The sequence below is a fragment of the Pongo abelii genome, chromosome 9 (assembly GCF_028885655.2).
Source record: "Pongo abelii isolate AG06213 chromosome 9, NHGRI_mPonAbe1-v2.0_pri, whole genome shotgun sequence".
Classification (NCBI taxonomy): Eukaryota; Metazoa; Chordata; class Mammalia; order Primates; family Hominidae; genus Pongo; species Pongo abelii.
The window spans coordinates 35,869,616-35,897,276 of NC_071994.2; the positions used below are offsets into that span (position 1 = coordinate 35,869,616).

Below are 27,661 nucleotides of genomic sequence, written 5' to 3' on the forward strand. Positions count from 1 at the left end.
CTAGATTTTTTTCACAAAATTTCTCTTAATGCCTAAGTACCTTTCCTGTAATCAAGATCACTTTTGCTTTGTAATGTACTCAGAAGACCTATTTAAAGAATTGTTCTTCACTGCCTTCTTTTCCAACGTGGTAATTTTCTTCTGACTATAATACAGGTACCCTTTCTACTTTCTTTTTCAAGACATTAAAGTGGATTACGTAACTAGCTTAAAGCTAATCTATATATAACCATTTCTAATCAAATGAGACCCTCTGAATGCCCACATAAGTATTAAGTGGTATTTTACACCCTTCCAACATTAACAAGACCATCCTGCACACTCCTGACTCAAATTACATGGATTTTCTTTAAGATTATAGAACACATAACAGAAGCATATAATTTTCCAGCACAATAACTCTTTTCCAACTGAAAAGTATCCTGTAATATTATCAGCATCAATGGGAAAAGACCCCCAGTTCTCAATTTGACAAAGCTTTTGAGATGAAGCTTTCTCTTAAGTAAATAGCAATTTTCACATGCATAACTGCAAAAAATATGGGAATAACATAACTAATCATTCTGGACCCTAGACCATTTCAAAGCAATGGACTACTATTCAAATTGTTTTTAAAAGAAAACTAAAAAAAATTTTAAAAATCAATTCACAATTGATTTACTAATAAGTAAAGTCCCTATTAATAAAACAGTGCTGAAAAATGTTGGTTCAATTACTTTTATTTTTTATATAGTAAATTATTACACAGCAGGCCAATATGTATGTCTATAATATGTAATATGTATGGTATGTGAATAATGTCTTTAAAGCTAATTCTGCACTTTACTTATATATGTATCTTTAAAGTATTCTAAAATACCTCAATTAGTAAGAATTTTTTCAGAATCAGGACCCTGAGTAAGCATTACATTTACAAAAATTGAAATAAGGAAACAGTATTTACTAAATCAATATGTATTGTAAACTCAGCAGCCTAAGATTTAGCAATATTTTATCTAAACAACTAATTGTGCAGGAGGTGTTAAATTCAAAGTCTTCTGAACTTAGAAATGTACATGTAATACGTGTGCCTTTAAAAAATTAGATACAAAATGCTGTTAGTCAAATGTAATTTTATTCTCCAACTGTTTTGTGACATTGTTGAAAAAAATAGACTAACAAAATGTGATACTTCTAATTGGGAAACAAGAATACGAACTTTAAAAGCCTGTTTTTGTTTTTAAAAATCTGATAAACATTACAAATAATATGCTTTTCCCTTATAATTTTCTCCTTAAATCTATTAGAAAGTCTAAGCTTATGCAAAAAGAGTAAGAAAACTAAATTTCACTTCATAAGCCATAAAAAATCTAGATCCTTTCAAAATTAGAAGAAAGTAGTAATTATGTCTGACCTTCCATAATACTTAATTAACTGTGCATAAATGAGGTGTTCTATGGAAATCCAGAAAAAATAAAAATTATGTCTTTAAACAACAGTAAACGCTTTTAGATGGCAATTATGAGAAGTGTGATATAATGGGAGAGAATCTAGAGTCAGAGGATACATGATCAAGCCTAGATCATAACCCTTACTAATTCTGTGTTTCTGATAAACCACTTAACTGTAACTAAGCCTTCATTTTCTCAAGTACAAATATAAGGATAACAAAGACTATCTTACAGAAGATAAAACCAGATGTGAAAGCATTTGTAAACTGCTAAGTACAATACACGTGCTACTAATTATACACTTACTACTCTATACTTCCTAGCCTTCTTAAACAGAATTAACTGAACATATCTCATGGCCATAATTATGATTATAAATTATTGCGCTAAACTGTAATATAAGTACCACTGATACATCAACCAAGACAAAAGAAGGGCAAAATGCTATGAGATGGTGTATTAATCCATTTTCACGCTGCAGATAAAGATATACCCGGGACTGAGCAATTTATAAAGAAAAACAGGTTTAATGGTTCAAAGTTCCACATGGCTGGGGAGGCCTTGCAATCATGGCAGAAGGCGAAAAGCAAGTCATACATGGCAGCAGGCCAGAGAGAATGAGAGCCAAGAGAAAGTGGAAACCCCTTATAAAATGATCAAATCTTGTGAGACTTATTCACTACCATGAGGAGAACAATATGGGGGAATCCCTCCCACCACCCCATGATTCAATTATCTCCCACCGGGTCCCTCCCACAACACATGGGAACTATGGGAGCTACAATTCAAGATGAGATTTGGGTGGGGACACAGCCAAACTATATCAGATGTATTGTCTCTTGTTGCCTGCTGCCAGGTTGTTAGCTGAGACTTCTTGCTCCCATAGTATACACAGCTACCTACAATGAGCCTTCCCAGAATAATGCTAGTTGAAATTCTCTCTCCTGTAATTTGCTGCTTCACTTCATCTCTCACCCTTCTCAACAGATAACTTTGTCTTCTACTTTACAGAGATTAAAAAGAAGGTACCAAATGAGAGCTCATCAACTTTCTGCTACCAAACCTACAAACAAACCGGCTATTGCAACCATCTTTTCTTCCTTCCTTCCTTCCTGTAACAATGAAGACAGGTCCCTCCTGAGTCTCTTACCTAAAGCTAATCCTTCTACCTAGGATTGAGATCCTATCCCTCTCTGCTTTTGTTAATTATTCAAACTCTCCTATAACTTCAATCTCAAGCTTTTCCGTGGCTACTTCCCATACAGTGTAAACATGTTCAAGTCTCTCTCATCTTCTAAAAGAAAAGCAGGGGAAAAAATTTCAACCTTTTATTACAGTCCACCTACCCTCATTCTCCTTATCTAACAGCTATACCTCCCCTGTCCTAGAGAAATACCATGAAATGTACTAAAGACATGGCAGGGAGCTGGGGAGGCACGATTACAACTAAGATCATTTTGAAACAATGAGTGAGAATTAGGTGAGGCAGTGGATGGGCAGAGTGCAAATGCAAAGGCATATAGCCACAGAAGGGTATCTGGCCTCTAAAGGGAAAAGAAAATAGTTCAGGACTTCCACTAAATGGCAAATTAATTAGAGATAGGGTCTTGCTCTGTTGCCCAGGCTGGAGTGCAGTGACACAATCATATCTCACTGTAGCCTTGAATTCCTGGGCTCAAGCAATCCTCCTGCTTCAGCCTCACAAGTAGCTAGGATTACAAGTGTGAGCCACAGCAACTGGCTCACACTTTCATCCCTCTGAAAATTCCTTGATAGTAACAGCAAAGGAATAATAATTTTTTTAAAAAAGGCATAAATGTGTAAGAACAAACAGGAGAGAAGAGAAAAAAACACGCAAAAGAACAGGAGAGAAAAGACAGGCAAAAGACACCAAAATTTGAAGAGATGGAAAATTCATCAATAAATGATAACAAATTCAGTGTACCTGCAAAAACAGAAACCTAAGTCTAAAGTGAAAGAGACAAAGAAGTGAGTTCATTCACACAGAGGCAGGAGAAACTGAGGAACGGAAGGCACTAAGTACCTTGCAGAGTGGAGTTGAGGGGCAAAACTAAACAAGAGAAAGACTGGTTAAGACTAAAAAAATGGTTAGACCTCCACCTCTCTTCCTCACTATAAAGCCAGAAATCACAATTCATTTTATGAGGCTAGCATAACTATGATAATAAATTTAGACATAAACATTACGAGAAAAGAAAATTACAAATATACAGCATGAAACTAAACATAAAAATCCATGACAAAATAATAGCAACTAGAATCTCTCAATGTATAAATAAAATAATGCTTCATGATAAGTGGTTTGTTTATCCTAGGAATGAGAAGTGGGTTTAACTTAAGAAAAATCTACGTGATTCACCACATTAACAAATTAAATGAGAAAAAATCAATAAATGCAAAAATTCAATAAATGCAAAAAAAAAGGATCTAACAAATTTAAATACCTACTTACCATAAAAACTCTTAGCAAAGTATTAATTGGAAGAATTTCCCTAAGCTGATAAAGGGCATCTTTAAAAACATATAGCTAACAGTATACTTACTGGTAAAATATTGAAGGTTTTCCTCCTAAAATCAGGAACAAGGCAACGATACCTGCTCTTAACACTTCAACTGAACATTTTAATAGAAGCAACCAGCTAGTGCCTTAATGCAAGAAAAGGAAATAAAAGACACACAGATTGGTAAGACAGAATTAAAACTCTCGTTATTTGCAAATGACATAATTGTGTTGGCAGAAAATTCTAAGAAATCGACAAAAATAGCTATGAAAATTAAAAAGCAAATTTACCTATATTGTAGGATAAAAGACCAGTATATAAAAATAAGCTATAATTTTATATACTATCAATCAACAACCGAAAAATGAAATATTTTTAAAAATACCATTTATAATGGAACCAAAAACCAAATAACTAGAAATAAATTCAAGAAAAGATATGTAAGATCTCTACACTGAAAATTATAAAACACTGATGAGAGAAAAGAAAGATGGCTTAAGTAAGAAGAAGGATACATGTTCATGGATTCAAAGACTTAATATTATTAAGATGCCATTCTACCAAAGTGGATACCTATTATTACAATCCCAGTTTAAAACTCAAGCAAGACATTTACAAGCTGATTCTAAAATTTCTGTGGAAATATAAGCAAACTAGAATAACCAAAGTAAACTGGAAAAGAAGGAGAATATTAGAGAATTAACTTTACAATGACTTTGAGACTGACTATAAATCTACAGTAATCAAGATGGAGGTATTAGTAAAAGGATAAACAAATATATAAAACAGAATAGAGTCCAGTAATAGACTCATATTGCCAAGACAGTCCAATGGAGAAAAAAGTCTTCAACAAATGATGCTGGAACAACTGAATATCTATACTGAGGAAAAATAAAAACATGACCTCACATCTCATGCTATACACAGAAATCATAAGTCTAAAGGTAAAAGCAAATGACCACTTCTAGAAGAAAACATCGAAGAATATTCTCATAACCTTAGAGAAGATGGAAAGTATTAACAATAAAAACACACATTTGATAAATTATATTTTGTCAAAACAAAAAACTCTGCATCAAAAGACACCATTAAGAAAATGACCTGGTAAATCACAGACTAGGAGAAAATATATACAACATATATACAAAATCAAGAATATATTTAAGTTAAAAAAAACACTTCATAAAAGAAAATTATAGAAATGGCCAATTATCACATTAAAAAGGGCTCAACATCATTAGTCATCAAGTATGACTAGACACTGTAGAGTAGTCCAGTGATTCTCATGGCATGTGGCAATTTTGACATGCAGGCGGCATTTTTGGTTGTTACTGGCATCTAGGATCCTGCCACACATCTTACAAAGCACAGGACAGCCGAAATAACAAAGAATTATCCTGCCTAAAATGTCAATGGTGGCAAAATTGCGAAAACTCCAATAGCCAAAATGAAAGAGACCAATAACATCAAATATTGGCAAAGATGTAGAGCAACCAGAACTCTCTGATACATTGTTAGCACATACATGAAATGATTTATCTACTTTGCTGTTTGACAGATACTACATATTATGTGCAGACTGCTTCTCAGTGGCCAATTAAAGGCCAGCATGGCCTACAAGAACCAGAATGATCCAGTCTGCTTTTCCAGGCTCATTTCCCAATTAACTGAGTGAGGTACAAGGATGGTTTAATATTAGGATATTTTTCAATAAAGTCTACTTGATTCTGCTGACAGAAACTTTAAAAATTCTGGGGCGAAAGGTACCTTAAGGTCATTTAGTCCAACATACTACCTAAAGTAAGAATATTAGTACAATCCTGATGATGAAACAGTTACTGTCTCTCACAATGAACATTAATAGTTTTGGCAAAACAACATTGATGTAACTAGTATAAACTAAAGAGACAACAAATTCTATATAAATAATGGTTCTTTACTCTCTATAAACTGAGTTAACTGAACTTCAGTATAGAATTACAGATATTGGCTTAAGAAGCATCACAATACAGATTGAAAAAATGAATATAAAAGTTCAGAAAGATATATTTACAAATACTACAATTCATTTAAAAAAGAGTCAGCCGGGTGCAGTGGCTCATGCCTGTAATACCAGGACTTTGGGAGGCCGAGGCGTGAGGATCACTTGAGGTCAGGTGTTCGAGACCAGCCTGACCAATATGATGAAACCCTGTCTCTACTAAAAATATAAAAATTAGCCAGGCGTAGTGGCATGCGCCTTAATCCCAGCTACTTGGGAGGCTGAGACAGGAGAATCCTTTGAACCTGGGAGGCGGAGGTTGCAGTGTGCCGAGATCACGCCATTGTACCCCAGCCTGGGCAACAAGAGTGAAACTACATCTCAAAAAAAAAAAAAAAAAAAAAGTCAACTGATAATTAGTGTATAAATGGTCTAAATCAGCATTACCCAATAGAAATATAACGTAAGTATAAATGCCGGCTACATATGCAATGTTAAAAAAGTAAAATGCAAGAGAAACAAACTTTGATATGTGCAAATACATGCATGCATATTATGTATATAAAACACAAAATAGCCAGTAATCCAAAATGTCATCATTTCAATATATAATCCACATAAAAACTGTTTGATTATTAACTACAAAGAATTATCAGACAGGGAGTTTAACTGTGATAAGTTTATTAAAGGATATAGTAGAAACAGTGGACAATATGTATAAAAAGATGAGAAAGAGATAGAAACTTTAAAAAAAGAGCCAGTAGAAATGCTAGATATGAAAATTAGATAAGAGATCAAGAATTCTTTTAAGAAGTTTATCAGCAGATGGACACAGTAGAAGAAAAATAAAACCAGTGAACTTTAATCAACATAATCAACATAAAAATTGTTCAATTATTTTAACTCTTTTTAAATACTGTCTTTAAAATCCAATGTATATTTTACCCTTACAGTCCATCTCAAGTTAGGCTAGCCACATTTCAAGTGCTCAACAGCCACATGTGGCTAGTGGCTACTGTTGTTTATTATGTAACAACACTTCTAAATATTTTACATGGATTATTTCATTTAATCCTCCCTTGGCACATATAAGAAAAAGTAACTTGTCCAAATTCTCACAGATAGAGATGGACTCAAGATTCTAACTCAAGCAGCCTGACTCAGATCTCCTGCTCCTAACCATGCTTTCCCACCTCAAATCAAGTTTTTCTGCAATATTACTGAAACGTTTAATTAAATCAAATTAATACCTGGATTCCTGCCACTGGTATCCTATTTTCTGGAAACCTAAATTTGTGGTTTCATATAAAAATTGATTTTTTTCCACTCATGATTTAAAATGTGAAAGAAAAGACTTACCATTAATATGAGTTTTTGATATTTTTGTTTTAGGTCTGATATATTTGCAGATGGGTCTGCCCCCAGGATGCTGTACCAATCCTTTTTTGGCATCTGCTCAACCGCCATCATCCATGGAACCAGAAGTGGGCCTTCTCAGATTAGCTGAATAGAAATATTAATGACAATTCATCACAGTTTGCCATGTATCTAAGAAAAAATTAAGGACTGTTTTTGTAAATTCTTTAGTATTTAGTCGAGTAAATCATGATTATAATGCAAACCTGAGGAAGCACAGATTTTCATTTAAAATGTCCCAAGAATTCCACGTATAAGTGTACCGACAAGTATGGAAAACGTGTTAGGTATTTCACGATATATATTTATACTTTAATTAATGAACAGCATTAAAAAAAAGAATTTTATAATGAACCGGGTGGTGTATGAACCTCTAAGAAGGTATTTCTGCTAGTCTTATGATAAAACTGGCACACAAGTAAGCACCCACTAAACACGCTGGAGGAGCTTAATGAATATTTACAAAATGAACGAATAAAAAAAAAGCAAAACAGAACACCAAAGAATTAAAATAAATTTGGGGGCATTCCTTCTGAATGTTTCTCGTTTGCTTTTCCTCCAGATTGTCTGGAGAGCATGATATGGGAAACAACGTCAGCACCGGCTGGTAGAGAACAAGAGTCCCCTGTTATTGGAGAGGCGCTGAGACCTCGCAAAGACAGAGTGAAACTCTCTACGCGAGGATGCCCCAGTCTTCCACGCTCCAGAAGAGAGACCCTACCAGGAGCCCCAGAAATCAGGCAACCTCTTCCCACAACTATATACACTTAACGAAACAGCCGGGGCCTCCTCAAGCTCGGGACTTGGGAATCTTCTCCATTCACAGTCGGCTTTACCCACCCAGCCATTGGCGGGCACCCTCTCCGCGCTTTATAGGACACCAGACCTACCTAACCTCACATAGGCGCTGCTGCCCACTCCTCGCCTGCTGTCGGCCAGAACTCCGGGCCGGTTTCTTCTTCCGCCGGAAGTCACTGCTCCGACGTGTTCGCGTTTCTGGTGGAGCTGTTGTGGCCGTGGCACCGCTCAGAAGCGACGCTCCGCCCACCCCGACGCGGTCGCTATGGTAACCGGTCACCGCTTCTATGGAGTGGCGTTTACTACCAGTAAGTTCCCGAACTGTGAAGAAAGGCGCCTTTGGCTTCGCTCTGAGTCTCTCTTGTCCGGGCCCCGCGACTGTCGCTTCTCTCCTCCTCCTCAGCGAGCAACCCCTCGCCATCCCAGGCTTTCCCCGCCTTCTTCAAAACTTCCTCCGTTTACCGTACCCTGAGCTCTCAATCTTTCCGGTTGGTGCTTGAACTCTGGGGTGAGAGAGGGTGCAGGGGCAAGGATGTGAGAAGGATGAGGAGACCTGATGCCACCCTCGTCCCTACAGTTCCTTTACAATGTTCTCATTCGAAAATTAAAAGAACTAAAACCTATGCCAGGTAGGGCTACTTGCGGGGGATGGGGTCGGTTTAATTTTTTTTCTGCAGAAGATATTCAACGTAATTATTAATATTTCTTTTAGACCTTAGCAACCAACTTACAACATAAAAACGTTCCAAAATTCTTTCACATTTGCTATTTCACTTCGCTTTCATTTCAACCCAGTGAGACAAGTAAGGCAGGTGCTATTATTCCCACTTTATAGATGAGGAAAGAAATCAAGGATCAAGGCCAAACAGCTAGTTGGGTAGCAGCAGAACAAGGACTCAGCAAGTCTACACATTCCCAGGGCAGCTATGCTATCTTTCAAGCTTACAGAAAAAACCAGAATGAACTGTTCTTCTTCGAAGCAGTTAGGGGGCACTGCATATGGGCAACTGTTGGGGTTTGTTATTGTTGCTGCTGGTGGTGGTGGTGGTGGTGGTGGTGTTTTTCTCACCTTTCTTTCTTCTCCCTTTCTTGATTCGTGTGTTTCCTTTTATTACTTCTTTGTGCTGCTTACTTTACATTAACACCTCTTCCTAGCATTGTACCTGGAGATGAAAACTACATCTTATTTTTCGCCAGCATGACATAAATTTCACTTGGAGATGTTAAAATGGTTTTGTTGTTACTGCTTTGATTTTGCTTTCCTCCTTTTTTAAACTTCTACCAATCTGAGTCTGAGAAGCAGTCAAGATAAACTTAAGCAGAATAAATAAAATAATCTAATATGATCAATTATTTAATGATGTTATGAACTATAAAGAATAACAATGAAACAAGCAAGTTTAAAAATCTGAAGATGAAAGTATAGATTAGGTTCTCCACAGGATTTTGTCATGTTTAAAGGCAGATACAAAGAGCATCTGGTTTTAGTCCTGGCTGCATCATACTTTCTTGTGTGGCCTTATGAAAATACCTAAAGCAATGGAATTAAGTAGTGTGGTGAATGCTTTCCTAAACAGTACTGTCAGAATGATGCCACCTTGAACATCTTTAGCCCTCAAACTCCCCTCTGTCCACAGCTTGGTTCTTCCTTGTATAGGTAGATATGCTCCGGTACTCCAGGTTTTTTGTTTTTTACAGCAAAAGCATTTTATTTTGATTTACTATTTATTAGGTTATTGTGTTACCTTATTTCTTTATTGGGGTTTGGAAAGTAAGAAATAGTTTTTTTCCCCAGCAATCCCAAATATTTTGTCATTTCATCTCTACATACTTTAGTTTGCATCCCTAAAATGTACCAACTTTTTCTTTTATCTCCATAATGTCATTATTGGACTGTCACATAATATCTAGACCTTACTTACATTGCCACAGTTAATTGAAAATGTCTTTTTCTGGTTGGTTTGCTTGACTCAGAATCAGACAAAATGTACACTTTCCATTTAGCTCTTCTGTCTTTTAAATATCTTTTAAATTATAGCAGTCCCATTTCTTCACTACAACCTTGTTTTTTTCTTTTCTTGCCATTGGCTTACTGAATGAGAACAGTTGTCTTACACTCTGCTTATACCAAAATAAACTTCTTAAAACAATTTTTACATAAATTTTTGATCATTAAGCTTCCTTCATTTTTCATTTTATAGAGCAGTACTTTCCAATAGAAATATAATGTGAGCCATAAGTGCAAGCTACAAAATTAATTAATCTAAAAATTATTAAGGTGATACTTTACATTCTTTTCTCCTACTAAGTCTTCAAAAGCTGGTATGTGTTGTGCCCGAACACACCTCAATTTGAACTAGCCACATTTCAAATGCTCAGTAGCCACATGTGACTAGTGGCTACTGTATCCAGCAGGGCAGGTCTGGAGAATAAAGTCCTAACTCCTTAACCTGGCATTCAAGTTACCTCTTCAATATGATCCTTACTTTTCCAGCCTCCCCTATTATCTCCATACATTAAACATTTAAACAATTGGATCTTTTCATGGTACTGAAATCAACCCAGTAGTCCCATAGACAGGGTTTTGTTTGTTTGTTTAGTTTTGTTTATTGGGTTTTTTTTATTAATAAACATAGAAATGGACACTTCTTGTCTGAAAGCTTGAAACTTGCATTTGTTTTATCTTTTTGTTTGCTTGTTTGAGACAGAGTCTTGCCCTCGTGTCCAGTCTGGAGTGCAGTGGCACGATCTCAGCTCACTGCAGCCTCTACCTCCCAGGCTCAAGTCATCTGCCCACCTCAGATTCCCAAGTAGTTGGGACCACAGGTGCATGCCACCATGCCTGGCTAATGTTTGTATTTTTTTTTTTGTAGAGATGGAGTTTCACCATGTTGGCCAGGCTGGTCTGGAACTCCTGAGCTCAAGCAATCTGCCTGCCTCAGCCTCCCAAAGTGCTGAGATTACAGGCATGCGCCACTGCACCCAGCCACATTTGGTTGATCTTTATCTCAGTTCCTTCCTCAAGAAAGGACGCCCAGACCTCTCAACAAGTATCAAAGAGCTGAAACTCACCAGATTACTGCATCTAGACAGTGATATGCCAGACCCCTCATTCTTCATTATTGTTTCCTTACCCCTCCTTAGTTCCTGTTTTCTCATACGTAGTTAACATTTCTTGCCTGTTGTATAAACCCCTAGTTTTAGTCAGTGAGGAAGATGAATTTGACACTGATGTCCCATCATCTTGGCTACGGCATCTGATTAAAACCTTCTTCTTTGACAATAATTATTGTCTCAGTGATTGGCTTTTTGGGTGGTAAGCAGCAAGACACAGATGAAACTCCTGGTGTTTGGTAACAGTATTTCATCAATAATTGTGTTCAAATGCTTCTCCTTACTTATAACACCCTAATTCTTTTCTTCCTCCTATAAGAGTAATCCCTCCTTTAAGGCCTATCTCTTCCATCAAGCCTTTTATGATGGCCTGGTCCTTAGAAATTACTGCTGCCTCTCAACTTTCATAGCAAGTCCTTTGTATATCACAGTATATTGTTTTCCTTAGAATATATTCTGATTCCCCAGTTGGGTTGCAAGCTTTCTGAGCGCAAGATTACCTCTCTTCAGAGAAACTAAGAACCATCTATCTTGCCTCATTCTCTGGAGTTCTAATGATACATAGCTCTAATAGTTTTGCTTCTCAGTATCTTATATTCAGAAGGCAATTTATCCATTTTATGTGAAACTTACATAGTGGAAATATAAACTATGTTAGTATCATGGTTAAGAGCATGAACTCTAGGGTCAGAACATATGTGTTTAGTCCAGGCTTTTCCTCTTACTGGCTATGTGAACTTAATTCATCTCTTTGCTTTGGTTTCTTCCTCTGTAATATGGGAGTAATAATAGTATTTCCCTCGTAGATTTGTTGTGGGAATTAAATGAGATAGTTGTGCCTGAAAGTAGTAAGTATTCAGTAAAGGTTAGCTATTGTTGTTATTATTAATTAATAATATTTGTTGCACATTTGATATATTAGAATGTTAGACATTCATAACAGTATTTTAGGAATTTCCAAAGAGAGCAAATGACAGCAAGAAACAATTGAATTGGAAAAATAAAATCAAACCCAAATATCTGTTGAACTGTACATTTGGTTGGACTTCAGAATAAATTAAAAGGATAGGCAAAACTTTAGTTTGCGTCATCAGCATCTAACATAACCAAGGTAGGCGTATATTAAATATTTGATTCCCAGATGATTGTTCAAGTGCTATAGATGTAGCTAGATATATCAAGAGTTTAAGATCCTTTGTCATGATGATAGCAAAAAATGACATTGTTATTAAAGCTATCGCTTTGGTACATGCCTGCCCGTAAACTAATGTCCACCAGACATTCACAAATTTCTTAACTTGATGTCATACTAGTCAATTGTGCTTCTCATTGATGGATAATAATGGAAATATATATCTATATTATATGGATATATACATATAGTGTACTTCTGCTAATTATTTCCTATTCTAGGATTATATTTACTTGGCTCTTTTGGTAGTTCCATCACCAACTATTCCTTCATTTCCTTGATTTTTATTTCTGAATTTTAGGATTTTTATACCAGTGGACTAAGCTGTATTTAACTACCATGGAACATGATGGTTATGTTCCAAAATTGAATGATTGTCTCTAGAGCAACTTATAATCTACTGGGAAGATAGAAAAACCACCAAAAACTAGCTAGTTATTTGATTTTTAAAAGGCAATGATATATATACAGCCTTCATTCACCTATTGACGCAATCGACAAATATTTGTTGAGTGTGTCTTATGTACCCCACACTCCGTTAGTTACAAGAGACACAAAACAAAGTTGACTGTAGTCCTCTCAAAAGCTTACTTTATCTGGGTAAACAGACATTTAAAAAGGAACTGAAATAACTGTAGGAAGTACTATGCCAGAGGAAATACCAGGTGCTGTGACATTAATTAATAACTTGCAGGTACACTAATACGTAGAATAGATTACTTGAATGATTAAAATCCTTGAATCAAGATGAAGCTAATCCAGGAAGATGTATGAAGTGTTAAAGTTTTAAATAGTGTTTTGAAGGAAGGGAGAGGTGAATGACTAGAATGAAAAAACTTCCTCTCTTTTTTTTTTTTTTTTTGGCAGATTAGCATAAAGCTTTAGATAGTATTGAGAATCAGCTCTAATGAATAATCCTAGCTCATCTTTTAGAAATGGTTTTCATTTTTCCCTTTGTTGGTTGTCTTAACTCAGTCTATTATCTCCTTTGCCATTTTGACAATAGTCATCATTGATGAACTTTCGTTGAGTTTGTGCAAGGCAGTACACTAAGCAGGAGAGAAACAAAGAGGAAGAGGTAAATACTTTTTGCGGGCACCACGCTTGTTGCTGTGTTTTTCTTGTTTTTTAGCATTATGTGTTAGTTCTTTCTAACTTTTTTCAGACCTCTTATAGGTCTTTATCTTACCTGGGATTTTTGTTCCTGTTTTCCTATCTTCACATCTGATGTTTTAATCATTCCATGAGCCTATTAAAAATATTGTCTGTAATCCATCTTCTGTTTATCTTTAATAGTCATACAAATACCAACTTGTTTTTTCCCCCATTCACTTATTTGCTCTTCTCTCTTTTTTCTTATCACCACTCTGGTTTTTCTGTGCACTTTCCAACTACCCTGAAATTTGTGGTGATCTCTTCCAGTCATGTGGGCATATGCATTTATATACAGAAGCTCCTTGACATGTGATGGGATTATCTCTGATAAGCCCATTTTAAGTTGAAAATATTATTAGTGCCTTAATACACCTAGCCTACTGCACATCATAGCTTAACCTAGCCTACTTTAATTGTGCTCAGAACACTTTCTTTAGCCTACAGTTGGGCAAAATCAGGTAGCACACACTACACCATAGAGTATTGGTTGTTTACTCTCAGAGAGTGCATGGTTCACTGGGAACTGCTGCTCCCTGCCACTGCCCAGCATCATGAGAAATTATTTTACTACATATCACTAGCCTGGGAAGAGATCAAAATTCAAAGTACGGCTTCTACTGAATATGTATTCAGTAGAATACACACCATGTAAAGTCAAAAAATAGTTAATCAAACCATCCTAAGTCAGGGACTGGCTGTACTGTTTTTTAAAGAATGCTACTTTCTCTATTTTAGTTTTTTAATCCTGAATTTTTTTTGAAAAGTTTATTTTTGTCATGTAATTGACTTACAGAAGAAAGGTTAATCTGAATGATCAAGGGGTGTTAATTTGTGGGTTAAAATGTGTTAAACAGTTGATTTGAAGTCTGTTTAAGTCAATTAGAGAGTATAATGAAGATGTTTCCAGGGTGTTATGGAACCTTTTGGAGTTAGTGTGGAATTCACTAGTGTATATTAACTATGGCACCTGGCTAAACATGTTATTGCATTCAGGTTTTTTAATTTGTGTGAATTCTAATAGGTATGAATAGGTCAACATATATAGAAGTTTGACTTTATTAATGAGCCCCATCTTTTGTTATAGGAAATTAAATTCATGACTTAATTCATCATTAGCAATGGAAAACGTAATTAGTATCATTGTTATCTTTGTTACTTGCAGATTTTTCTAAAATATAAGGCAATGACTTGTTTTAAAATAAGATTAGTGTCATTATTATAGGTTTTTAAATGCTAAGTATCTCATATGGAAGAGTAGAATTCATAAAGACATATAAAATGTCATGTGCTCACTTAAAGAAATGATTTATTTCCTCCCCTAAAATTACGTGAAGTAAAATTATGAGACATTTTAGTGTTGGTTAATATTTTCAAAGATTTCAAAATAGTTAATATTATTACACACAGTTTAATATTATTATGCTCAAATTCAGTCATTGAGTGTAATTTTTGTATGATGGTAGCATTATTTAAGATAATTAAGCATTACAACTTCAACAGTTTAAATCCACAAGAGATATGAGAGTAAAAATCAGATTTTAAAATACATTCTTCATTTAGCATCGGGGTTACTATAGTCTGTTTTTTATTACTTATGTCAGTTTACTAGTAATAAACACATTTAGCATTTCAGCTTCTTGCAGCCTTTCAGTTTAATTAGTTAGAGACTGAGAAAAACAAGTCTTGTGTGCTTAAAGGGATTTCTGCAATGATGGATTAAATGCCAAAATAATGAAACCACACATCTTAAAAAATATACTGAAGAATAGATGTTTTCTGATGAATTTCCACAAAATATAATATTTTTAAAATATTTTCAGCAATTCATAGTACTACTTTTTAATCTACTATAGAAGCACCATGAGTCTAGTCTTTTGTAGCTCATTAGCAATTTCTTTAATGAGTTTTTTGGTGTGATAGATAGTTAAAGTAACAGACAAATGACAGATTGTTTGCCTTTAATGATTTCCCTGTTTCAAGCCCATTACAAAGCAATTAGAAATCTGACAGCATTTTCACTCTGCATTACTGATCGTCTAAAGTGATGAGGAATGAGAGGCGGTGAATATTAATTGTATATTTTCATATGATTATCATAAATTACTACCTTGTCTGATGTGCTGCAGGTGAAGCGGGAGCATTAGAGAAAGGCAGTCAGATACATTAATTTGAAAGACTATATGTTTTTTAAAAAAAATCTTTGTAGTATAAATCCTAGTCTGCAATGTTAGTCCTATGAATATTCCTCTATCACTATTAAATTAACTATTTTTAGTTTCTATCTATATTTGGGACAACTGAAGTTTTCTTATTTGAATATAAGAAAAGGAAAGGTTATTCCATAGTACAATGTACCTGTATCTATTTAAATTTAGAATCTTAAAAATCTGTGAATTTTGTTGATTTATATATTACATATATATACATAATATTCAGAAATTTCAGTATAGGGAAAGATACTCTTAGAAATAGGTCATAGTTTAGCATTAGGCTAAAGTCAGGTAATCCTGCAAAAGAAGAGGTAGGAAAGTGTAGCCAAATGTAGAATGAGATATTTCTAGGCCCTCTCTAACAGTTCTTTTGATCTTAGCCCACAATATATCCTGTTTTTCTAGTTTCTTGACTCAGGTAGATGTAGCTAAGACTGTCATCAGGATGCAAGTGCTGTTGTTACTTAGTTCCTGCCTTGGATTTGGAGCAAATGCTGGTCCAGAAACTAGATACAGTAAGAATTAGCAAACCTAGAGCATTTTAAATGATTAGAGGCTGGGTGCGGTGGCTCGCGCCTGTAATTCCAGCACTTTCGGAGGCTGAGGTGGGTGGATCACTCGAGGTCAGGAGATTGAGACCAGCCTGGCCAACATGGTGAAACCACATCTCTACTAAAAATACAAAAATTAGCCGGGTGTGGTGGTGCGTGCCTGTAGTGCCAGCTACTCAGAGGCTGAGGCAGGAGAATGGCTTGAACCTGGGAGGCAGAGGTTGCAGTGAGCTGAGATCACACCACTGCATTCCAGCCTGGGCAACAGAGCGAGACTCTTGTCTTAAAAAAAAAAAGATGAGAAATATATTTGGTTCAATTTTACTAGCATAAATTAGTTTATATTTTACTGTCTCTCTAAAGATAGGTATTGGTAATCAACATGTAATGAGTTGAGTTGAATTTCTTTGTGCTAATGAGGCTCTGTCTTCATTCAGTCCCTCCTTTTGGACCTTTTTGCTCTGGTTTTATCTGTGGAATTCCATCCCTTGCAGATGCATGCCATCTTGGATCCATCTTTATGGATCTTTATTTATGAGGAAGGTAATATGATTATAAATCAATAAAATGGATTTTTTACATGCTACTTTAAAACCATTCTTTTTATTTTATATTCGATTGTATGTGTTTGCATTTTATATATACTTAAAGTAAAAGTGTTAGGCCTTCACAGATGTACTTTTTGTGTTTTGGAAAGTTGAGAACCATCTGAAATTCATTACATATTTACTGAGGGAAAAGTTAGGTATCATAATGAAAAAGCAAATAATCAATAAAAGAGATTCAGTCTCTAGCATTTAGTTGCCCAATTTAATAATTTTGGTACTGGCTAAGATTTCCAAATGTATTAATTACTCTCCATATCTGATGACCTCCCAAGATTTTGCTTGACAGGGACCTCCTTTATCTGTAGAGTAGGTCCAACTAACATACAACTTACGGAATCAGAATGGTAATTCCAAATCCCCTCAACTCTTTTCTGATGGTATTCCTTACCTTAGTGTTAGTCTAGACTTTTAAGTCAATCCTTTCTACAGCTCCACCAATTATCCTTTGCTTCTCTTTCCACTTCTAACATACCACTAATCAACACAGTTACAGTAGTTCTCCCTTATCAGTGGTTTCAGTTAACCATGGTTACCTGCAGTTTGAAAATAGGTAAGTATTGTAAAATGAGATATTTTGAGACACAGAACAGAGTCACATAACTTTATGACAGTATATTCTTATAATTGTTCTATTTTATTATTAGTTATTTGCTGTTAATCTCTTACTATGGCTAATTTATAAGTTAAACTTTATCATATGTATATATGATAGGAAAAAAACATAGTATATATAGGGTTTGATACTATACTGTATACACTTTTAGGCATCCACTGGGGGTCTTGGATCATACCCCTTGCAGATAAGCAGAGGAAGAAATACTGTACTTGACTCTTGGCCAAAGTCTCCACATCTTTCTTTAGAGGAGTTGGTTTGGAAAACTTACATATTTTTCCTATGACAGAGAACAGCTATCCATACCTCGGTATGTATTAATAGGAATGTGGGCTGTCTAACTGTGGCATTGTTAATAAACCAGTAGCTGAGGAAGCAAACAATCTGAAATTGTAAGTTATAAATAGCTGTATCTTCTCTGATAACAAAGAGTCTCTGGAATACTTTCTACCATGTCTAGACATGTTTTCTTGGACAATTCAGGAGGCAGACCTAAATACAAAAATAGGAACTAACATTTATAATTAACAAGCACTTTTACATATTGCGTATGTTTTCATTTGATCCTTTTAACAGTCCTGTGAGGTAGGTAAGGCAGATACCATTATCATACACATAAAGCAATGAGACTGGGAAGAGACAGAGGCAAAAATTCAAACCCAAGTCAGTTGAGTCCAGATCTGTTGCATTTTCTGCCATACCACCTTAGCTCTTATATGTAAAAGCTCTTTTACTAAATGACTAAAATTTTAGAGACAGAAAACTTTAGAGTTTCTCCCTTTTATCAGTATCTCACACCCCCATATTTTAGACAGGTAGGGAAAATGTATGGAAAAGAGTTTAGGATTTACCACAGGTCTGGCCTCAAACCAGGACCAGAACTTGAGAACTTTGTGATCCAGTCCCAGTGGTCTTTGCATTACAGTGCACTACTTTCATGTTTCCTGAAGCTACAGGGACATTTTCTTTAGCTACATTTTCTTCAGTTATTAACTTAAATAAATTATTTGTTAGAATCTTGGCTTGGTAAATATAAAAATTCCCCCTTGTTCTTTTTTTTTGTATAAAATAAAGTCAGTTTTATCTGGCATAGCTTTTTTATACTGTAGCTATCTCCTCTAAACATTCTGGAATGACCTAAGTTAGGAGGGGAAGAAAAGAGTGTGACTCACTTGTGTTGAGAGAGCTGAGAGAAGAGCGATTGGGAGTAGTTACTCATTCCCATTTCCTTTTGGGTATACCGGTACAAATAACGCCTTGGGGCACTCTTCCCTTACTAGCCTGGGAGCATCCCTGATTGAATGTTTCCCTGGTATGGAGGCTTAGAAAGAAAGTTAAGATCATCAGCCAGGTGCGGTAGCTCACACCGGTAATCCAGCACCTTGGGAGGTCGAGGCAGGCAGATCACTTAAGGTCAGGAGCTCGACACCGGCCTGGCCAACATGGTGAAGCCCTGTCTCTACTAAAAATACAAAAAATTAGCCGGGCATGGTGGTGGGCGCCTGTAATCCCAGCTACTCAGGAGGCTGAGGCAGGAGAATCGCTTGAACCTGGGAGGCAGAGATTGCAGTGAGCAGAGATTGTGCCACTGCACTCCAGCCTAGGCAACAGAGCGACACTCTGACTTAAAAAAAAAAGAAAAAAGAAAAAGAATGTTAAGATCAAACAATAATTCAGTAAACAAACTTTTTTTTCTAAGATATCTAAATTATTATTTTAAATATTTAAATGGTGACAGAGATTGGGAAAAGAGGTATGTCAATTACATAATGAGGAACAACAATTCTCCTGGTTTGTAGGTAGCTCAGTTCAACATACTGTTGGCTCTTGCCTGATTCTGTAATACAAGCCAAATGTTTGACTTCCTTTCCCCAGTGAGGCCTCTTTCCAGCGTAGTCATGTTCCCAGCCCTCTCATGTAGTCAGCCAGCTGGTCTCATGACACAGAGATTTCTTGTCATAAAAAGTGGGTTCATCCCTTGACTCCACACAATTGATTTTTACATTATTTCTCCTCTAACCAAATAAGAGGTATTCTTCACATTCTTCAAGTTTCAAGTGTTTGTTCCAGCACTTATATTTTAAGTACCACTCCAATATCGATTACCCTCTCTAGCCATAGAAAATCCTTTCAATTCATTCACAAAGTGCTTCCTTGTTCCCTCTCAAAATTTCTACCTAATTCGAGTTTATATCTAGAGTGGTGTTGCACTGTTGTCCCAGTGCACTGTTGTCCCAGTGCAACACCACTTAGTTGAATTAACAAGTCATTTAAAAGCTCTACAGGGAAAAAAAGGTCAAAAGTTGAGGGAAAAAAAATAAGGAAATACCTTTTTAAAAATTTCACAGCTCTCAGAGACTTAATGTGATGGAGTCAAAATGTAAAGTAAGCCAAGATTTCTGACTATAAGTCATCAGTAAAAAGACTGACTTTATGCTGAAACAGATCGTTAAAAGAGATGCATCAGTAGCCATTGGTCTAGCGTTCAAGTCAATTTTTAAATTCCTTTCTTCCTAAATCATTTTTCCCTATCCTACTGAATTGGAGAAGGGAATAAAAAGGCTTACGACATTGAAATAGATTACACTGTTCACTTCTTGCGTGATAATATGACCTGTCACTCTGTCATAGAAAGCTACTAAGTTCATCTGGCATATTTGGCTCTTCTGTTACTATATTCATGCCCCCAGTTAAACTAAGCTGTATAATTACCAAAATAATTTCCCCCTTGCTTTAAAAATGGGTATCGCTTTTCCAGTTTCCAATGACATCTTTACATCATTTTGAGATGGTGAAAGCAGAGAGATTTAGTTAAAAAGAGTTGATAGGAAAGAGAAGAGGAATAAAAAGATATTCTTCTTTCCTTTTGCAGTACTCACATCCATGTGACTTATTCTGTGTTGACAGTCATAAATATTTGACTCATAATTTTTTTGGTTTGTTTTTGAGACAGAGTCTCGCTCTGTTGCCAGGCTGGAGTGCAGTGGCGCGATCTCGGCTCACTGCAACCTCTGCCTCCCAGGTTCAGGAGATTCTCCTGCCTCAGCCTCCTGAGCAGCTGGTACTACAGGCACGTGCCACCACACCTGGCTAATTTTTGTATTTTTAGAGAGACAGGGTTTCACCATTTTGGCCAGGATGGTCTCTATCTCTTGACCTTGTGATCCTCCTGCCTTGGCCTCCCAAAGTGCTGGGATTACAGGCGTGAGCCACCGCGCCCGGCCTTTGACTCATATTTTAACTCACTTTTGGACTTCTTAAAGTTTGAACTAACTATCCCTTCAAGAAAAAAAAGAAAAAGCTTACAATGTACTTCTTAGAGACTGATTATCTATTTCCATAACCCTCAGTCATAGACATTTCTATTTACACTAGGCTCTGTAAGTTGAAGAATTTTCTTGTTATTATCCAGTAATCAAAGGTGGTTGGGTTACCTAGTATGGTGTCTCAACATGTCAAGCAGTTCGCTGTGCTTATTCTGTTCATGCTTCGAAGTTTAGCATTGCTAATTAGTAGGTGTTGGCATTATAATCAAAGAATTTAAAGTAAATATCGAACATCAGACTTGAAGCTATAAATTATCCTTAAGAATAAGGCGTTTAAGAAAATATTATCTAAAGCTGTAACCAACAGTTGGTTTTGTGAAAATCATCAGGTTCTAGACATTTCTGCACTCTGACGGACACTGAAGATAGTGGGCCACATATTTAGGCATTGTCACCAATGTTGTAGGTAATAAATGCTTTGTGTTTACTGTCTCCATGTGGTTTATTATCAAATGGAAACCATCTGTTGGAACCATTTTATACTAAAATTAACAGATAATTTATCAAGTAAAATGGACATTTCACTTTTTGAATATTTAAGATAAAGCATTAGATTCCAAAAGAAATGTCCTATGTATGGCAGGCTGCTTCAGGCTATGCTGCTAGTTAGCTCAGATGTAGAAAAAGGTCATGCTTTGCACCAACTTGGATGAAGAATTTTGCGAAGTATTAGGTTCTCATTTATGTTGCTTCCAACTAAATCAAGAAGACCTTGCCGAGATTGTGAAAATTGTGAAGAAGTGGTCATCGCCTTGGTTTGCAAGTCAAATTTACTGAAGTTGGAAAATTCAAAATGGAAATTATGTGTATTGTCAAAGAAACAATATATTAAGCATATATGTTTGTAAGTGCATGTGAATGTGTGTTGTGTGTGTTTGTGCACACTTGTATATGTGTTATAGTGCATAGAAAAAGAGACAGAAAACAGAGACCTTAAGTTTATGTGTCAGGGAACACAATGTCAATAAAATAGTCATTCTAATTGCATCTCCCACCTGGCAAAATTAAAACTGTAATCTGAGTTAAACCTGATCTAATCTAAATGCCTAGTGGCGATAAAGATGAGATTATTTCTTCCTCACTCCTAGAGGGCTACATAATCTTTTGCCTTTCATTTTGGGTCATCTCAGATTCTGAGTATTTGTTTTAGAATACTAAAGCTAGCAGAATGTAATTATATGAATTTAGGTAGATGTAATATTTCTCCAAGGACTTATTGAGCTAGTCATGTTATTATTAAGTGAACTTTCAAGTTAACTCAAAAGCTGTTATCTTTGTTTTGAGATTGAGCTGTACATTGTAGATAGGAAATTAACTCATACTTCCTTAATATATGGAATGCCTTGACTAGTCGAATTATGAAGTTGTTGTGTTGAAAGTTTAATACAATAGTCGAAAGCTCTTACATTGCTAAGTATCAAACTATGAGCTCACTGAGGGCAGTGCCTTTTTCTATCATGTTTTTATTATGTTGCATTCAATTATGTTTGAACTTGTTTAGTAAAAACATAATGTTAATTATTCCTGTATATCATTATTTAAATAAACGATTTCTCTTTAATAAAAGTAAATAGGATCGCGCATATACACGATAAGGATGTTTCTCATTGTTTTTCCTCTGGTAGATTAGTCAATCCTTAGCCATGACAGCACATGGTTTCTTTATGGAGTGAGCACAAGGTAAGCCCTAGAGCACTGTTTTGTTACCTTACGTTTGTCAATCTGCCTAGATGGTGATCTTTACAAAGTTTTAAATTTCACCCCAGGAGAATATTACATAATAGTTATTGTTGAAGCAAATTGGAGGTCCAAATTTTTGTAATCAGGTTTGAAGGATATGTTTCTCAATAATAGTTGAGCAACTTTTCTGTTGTTTTGCTTGTCTTACCAGTACCTTTCAATAGATTTCAAGCTTCACATAATGGCTTGTGGAATTGCTTCCCTCTGCAGCCCTTTAAACTGTAAGTGTAAAATTCAGTCACTTGGATACCTGTAAATAGGAAGATTGTATTTAAATTAGGGGAGTGGAGAAAGAAAAGATCGTTTACTCAAGTAGTAGTTCCTGGATTAGCATTAAACAACTTCTGGTTCTTTGGGATCAAAAGGGCTTTCAGCTTTCCAAGGTCATGTGCTGCATTTATGCATGTGAATAATAAACTTATGCAAAATAAAAGGAAATTTCATGCTTGGGAGGAAAAGAAGTTTATGTGCTTTTACCCTTACCTAAAGAACACTGTCCATTAAAGTAAGATAGTGAAAGAAGTTTTTTTCCTGCCTTCAATTTGGAAAATTTACATTAAAAGAACTTAAGATTTCCCACATAATATTTATAAACTTTTTTGAGCCTGCTCCATTGCTACATGATAATCTTCTATTTCTAAAGAATTACATGTATCTCCTGCTAAAAGGGGAGCTAAAGCAAGAGTTGAATAATCTTTTACCTATAACATATGCACATTTATGAAAAAAGTGGATACATTTGAAAAATTGCATGTATTTTTATGCTTCTATTTGTTACTATGGCAACCACCACAGTGCCTAGTATTTATGTTGTCTAAAATTCAGAACACCTTTTCAAAGAAATAAATATGCCAGAACCATGCATTCTATTTACTTTAGTATTTAGAAAAATATTTATTCTAATGCATATTTTTGAAGAAAAATAGCAATAAATGATGTAAACTTCAGCCTGGCTTAAATTAGTACCTTTTCCTGTAGTGTTTTTAAAATCAAAATAATTACATTTATTCTTCTTTCTTTTCCTTGTTATAAAAAATCAGAATAGTGAATAGAAATAATGAATTTTTAAAATTTGCGAGTCAATCTTGAAATGTAGTTTTTTGATGTCTCCTGTTTTTATGACTTAATGTTTTGATTCATAATAAATTTCTGAAAATATAAAACATAAACAATTCAACCAAATATTTAATGTTAGCTACATAAATTAAAAAATGTAAATATTTGCATTTCTGATTAAAAGTGATTTTTAACATCTAGCAACAAAAGATTTCTATTTTGTATTTGAAATGAAAGGTATGGTTGCTATTACTTAGTTAAATTATTTAAATCATTTTCTGACATGTGTGATACATAAATATAATTTTTTGAGTGTTAAACAACAGAATGGAAATTATGAAGCATAAAATCAGACATGTTTCATGTCACATACTACCTGTTAAGAAAAACTGCAATGCAGCATTTAAGTACAACAGAACAATGAGCATATTGTTTCTGATACTTGTAAACAGGATGGATCTACAGTTTCACAGTTTATGTTGACAGTATCTTTGTGGGAAATGTAATTATCAAATGAATTATAACATGTCTTAGTATCAAGATTATTAATAGTAATTTTAATTACCTTTTTCAAGATAATTGGATATGTTCTCATAAGTATATGAGAAAGGGGACACTGGGCTAATTAGATATTTTGAACTTAGTTATCTTTAAAATATCTAGGAGCTTAACATACATATTCTATATTTTAGGAATTTCTTCTTTTAATTAAATGTTTCCTTAGTAGAACTAAAATAATTTATAATTTATAAAATCTCACTGATGATCCCTTGATATTCCTCCTTGAGTATCGATATAATTATTAAAAATTAAATAATTAAAATTTTAAAAATTAAATGTTCACTACGAGTTATAACATTTTTCTAAAACTGGCAAAGTTAAGAGATAATATTTTGCTCCACTAATGGGTACTGTTAGATGGGCTTTCATATAATACTTCTGATAATTTTAGAAATTGATTTATTTCCAAAAAGTAATTCATTTTGGAGATACACAACAGCCTTAAAAATGTGCATATATTTTGATCCAGGGATTTAGCTTCTAGACTTAAAGAACTATTCAGTGGTGTGGTCAAAGGTATATATACAAGAATCACAGCTTTAATCACAATAAGAAACATTTGGAGCCACTAACTAGGATATTAAACAGGTAATAAAAAATCATGTTCTCAACAAATATTTAGTAACATAGGAATACTCTCATTCAGTGAACCCAGCTGTATATATTTTATTTTATTTTTTTGGAGGCTGGGCCTTGCTATGTTGTCCAGTATGGACTTGAACTCCTGGGCTCCAGCAATCCTCCTGCCTCAGCCTCCCAAGGTAGCTGGGGGCACACGTGTGAGCCGCCACAAACAGCCATGTATATGAACTGTATATTTAATATGGCCACACCTTTGTTTTTAAAAAAACCTATGAAATCATAAAGACTAAAAACAAAAAAATTATGATTACTAATTCCAAGAATAGATTTTTAAATACACTTTTTAAAATCTTAATATGAGCATTTCTATAATAACTTCAGTTATAATCATTTAAATTGTCTTTAATAAGGCAAGTTAATTAAAATTGTGTTTACATTCATTATAACGAAAATTCAACCAGTTGGAGGAACAATATTATCTTGTCAACATTGAATTCATTGTCTTGTTTTCAAAGTCTGGAAATAGTTGGTACTCAACAATTTGTTGATTGAATGGATAGATGATGGGGTCAGGAATTAACAAAGTGGTTTTAGGGAAAACACATTTGGAGGGCCACAAAGGTACCTTGTTTATGTTTACATAAAATTGATTTGTTCATCATAACAATAGATGACAGGATAATAAAGTGATAAGAATATGCAAGAACTAGTTTGCTTAACATAGTCTGGTAGCATAGAATAAGGCAAAAGCTAGATAGCTAGATTTACCCTAGGATATTTAGTTTGTCTAGTTGTACAATTATAGCTATTAAACAAGCAAAAACATTTATCACTGAAATTCCAACAGGAAACATAACTTATTTGAGAGTCTGGAACTGTAGTTCTTAACCTCCCCACTTAAAAAAAATTAAACTATTATTTTTATAAAATGAGTTTTGATAATGCAAGTTTACTCAGGGATATAACTATTACATTGTAGAAGAGTAGACTATTCCACAGTAAACTATATTTTAGTTGTTGTAAAATTAATTTTAAAAAGAATAATTTGGCAATACAGGTGTATATATGTGATTTACATGTCTACACAACACCAGGAAGGTAGATTTAATGAAGAAATCAAGTGTCTTTCTTAATTGAATTGAATGGTTAGCCTTCTGGACCAGCTCTATTGGAGATGGGGCTTTGCAAATGAGATCTCCATGTCTCCTAGTAAGGTTGAGTGTGGCAGCAACTTATATCTCCTGAACCAACAGTCATTATCTACCTTGACAATATTTTAACACACCTGAAGTTCCTACCACAGTGTATAATGGCTTCCACTGTGGTATGGGGATGCCGTTTCAGCACTGGTGGAGATAACTGGCAATTAAATAGGTGAGGGCATGTTGAGTGGCAGAAAATAAGGTATTTGCTGCTGGAATGCTGCAGCAGTTTTCAAGGGACAGATACAACCTCTTGTTTAGTGGAATATGGCCTAAAACTCTACCTAAGTGTTTCCAGTGTACAGTAGGACTGGCCTTTGAGAGGTAATATCTGAGTGTTTACTAGCTGTCTTGGAATCTAGAGAAAGAGACCTGAAATCTTTGAAGATGATGGTAATTCCAAATTTCTTCTCTTCACTTGTGTCTTTCTTCCACATGCATGCTTTTCTCTGCTGCGTCATCTCCATCCCACTAGAAAATGTGAGTTCGAATATTCAATTCTACTATAGAAGAAAACAAATGAGATGATGAAATTGATAAGAAATTTTGACGATAGATAGGAAGTCAGCAAGCATGTTAATGAGATACAGGTGAAACTCCTAGCATGTATTAATATAGATATGAGTAAGCAAGTAGTTTGAGAAAGAAAAGCAGAATTTAGAAGATGTACTAAATATACATAGTAAGCAAGTTACTAACCTGTAAAACTTGCCAAGACAAAATAAATGGGTTATGAAGGAATAGACAAGTGTGTATTTGATAGAAAGGTAGAAAAACCAATTTATGATCTTGTCACTTCTGGGCTGACAGCTGTGCCATGCCACCTACTTATGACCTCCAGTAAGGTCCTATATTGGCCCATGGTACTATGCCCAAGAAATGCAAATAAAACCCATAGATCTTCACCATTAATTTGCAAGCTACCTCTTTATTCAGGTATAACTGCCCCTTTGTCTCTCTCATTATCAAGTATGTGCCTTTGACCCCTGGCACCTTCTATCTTGGCCACCTGACTCAAATCTGAACTCTGGTTCTTACAACACGTTATTATGGGGAAGTCTGATGTGGCACAGAGAAAACAGAGCATGTGACTAGCATGTAATGCAGGGTACATATAGGGTGGTCCTGCCACTCACATCCTATTATAAGAGTGTCAACCTATTTCATTGCTTTCCCCTTGCTTTTTGTTTTACATTTATTTAGTAAGTTGTATGAAATGAACATGTTAATTTAGTCTGTGAGCCCTCAGATTTAGTGTGCCTGGTAATGTACTTGGTGGCTACCATTACATCAAGGTAATTTTCTACTTGACAGTATGCTCTACTTTGAACTTTACTAACTCTCCCTCACAATTTGGGATTTTGAACTAATGCATTGATCATCACTATCTGGTTTAGGGACCTAGACCAAGCTACGAAAGGAGTGTTAAATTATGGTGATTCTATGGCAGTCTTAAGCACCTAGTTCACTGTGAAGGAATTATGAGAACCTGTTTCTCACCCTTCCTCTAGGGAAATGCAGGAGAGCTAAGCAAGTCCCAATTTACCTGGGGAAGAAGATAAGGAGGTTGTTTGTCAGCTCTGTCCCACTTGAATTCTCTCCTT

At 35.2% G+C, this 27,661-nt stretch overlaps 2 protein-coding genes across 19 annotated transcripts in view; one reads left to right on the forward strand and one right to left on the reverse strand.

Moving 5' to 3' along the window:
- DNAJC24 (DnaJ heat shock protein family (Hsp40) member C24) overlaps nucleotides 1–7,434 on the reverse strand; it is a 59,278-nt gene extending 51,844 nt beyond the window's left edge. For both annotated transcript variants that reach the window (XM_009246503.3, XM_054524557.1), the window contains exon 1: nucleotides 7,293–7,434. In XM_009246503.3, coding sequence (XP_009244778.1) covers nucleotides 7,293–7,403 — 111 coding nt within the window. In that variant the 5' untranslated portion in view covers nucleotides 7,404–7,434. The remainder of the gene's footprint in view (nucleotides 1–7,292) is intronic.
- An 896-nt stretch (nucleotides 7,435–8,330) lies between these two features.
- DCDC1 (doublecortin domain containing 1) overlaps nucleotides 8,331–27,661 on the forward strand; it is a 514,242-nt gene continuing 494,911 nt past the window's right edge. For 13 of the 17 annotated variants that reach the window (XR_008511168.1, XR_008511169.1, XM_054524537.1 and 10 more), the window contains exon 1: nucleotides 8,442–8,776. The gene's annotated coding sequence lies outside the window, so the exon portion shown is untranslated. Of the gene's footprint in view, nucleotides 8,777–17,673; nucleotides 17,901–27,661 lie in introns of those variants that run through there. The other 4 variants (XM_054524533.1, XM_054524542.1, XM_054524535.1 and 1 more) reach the window with 3 other exon arrangements.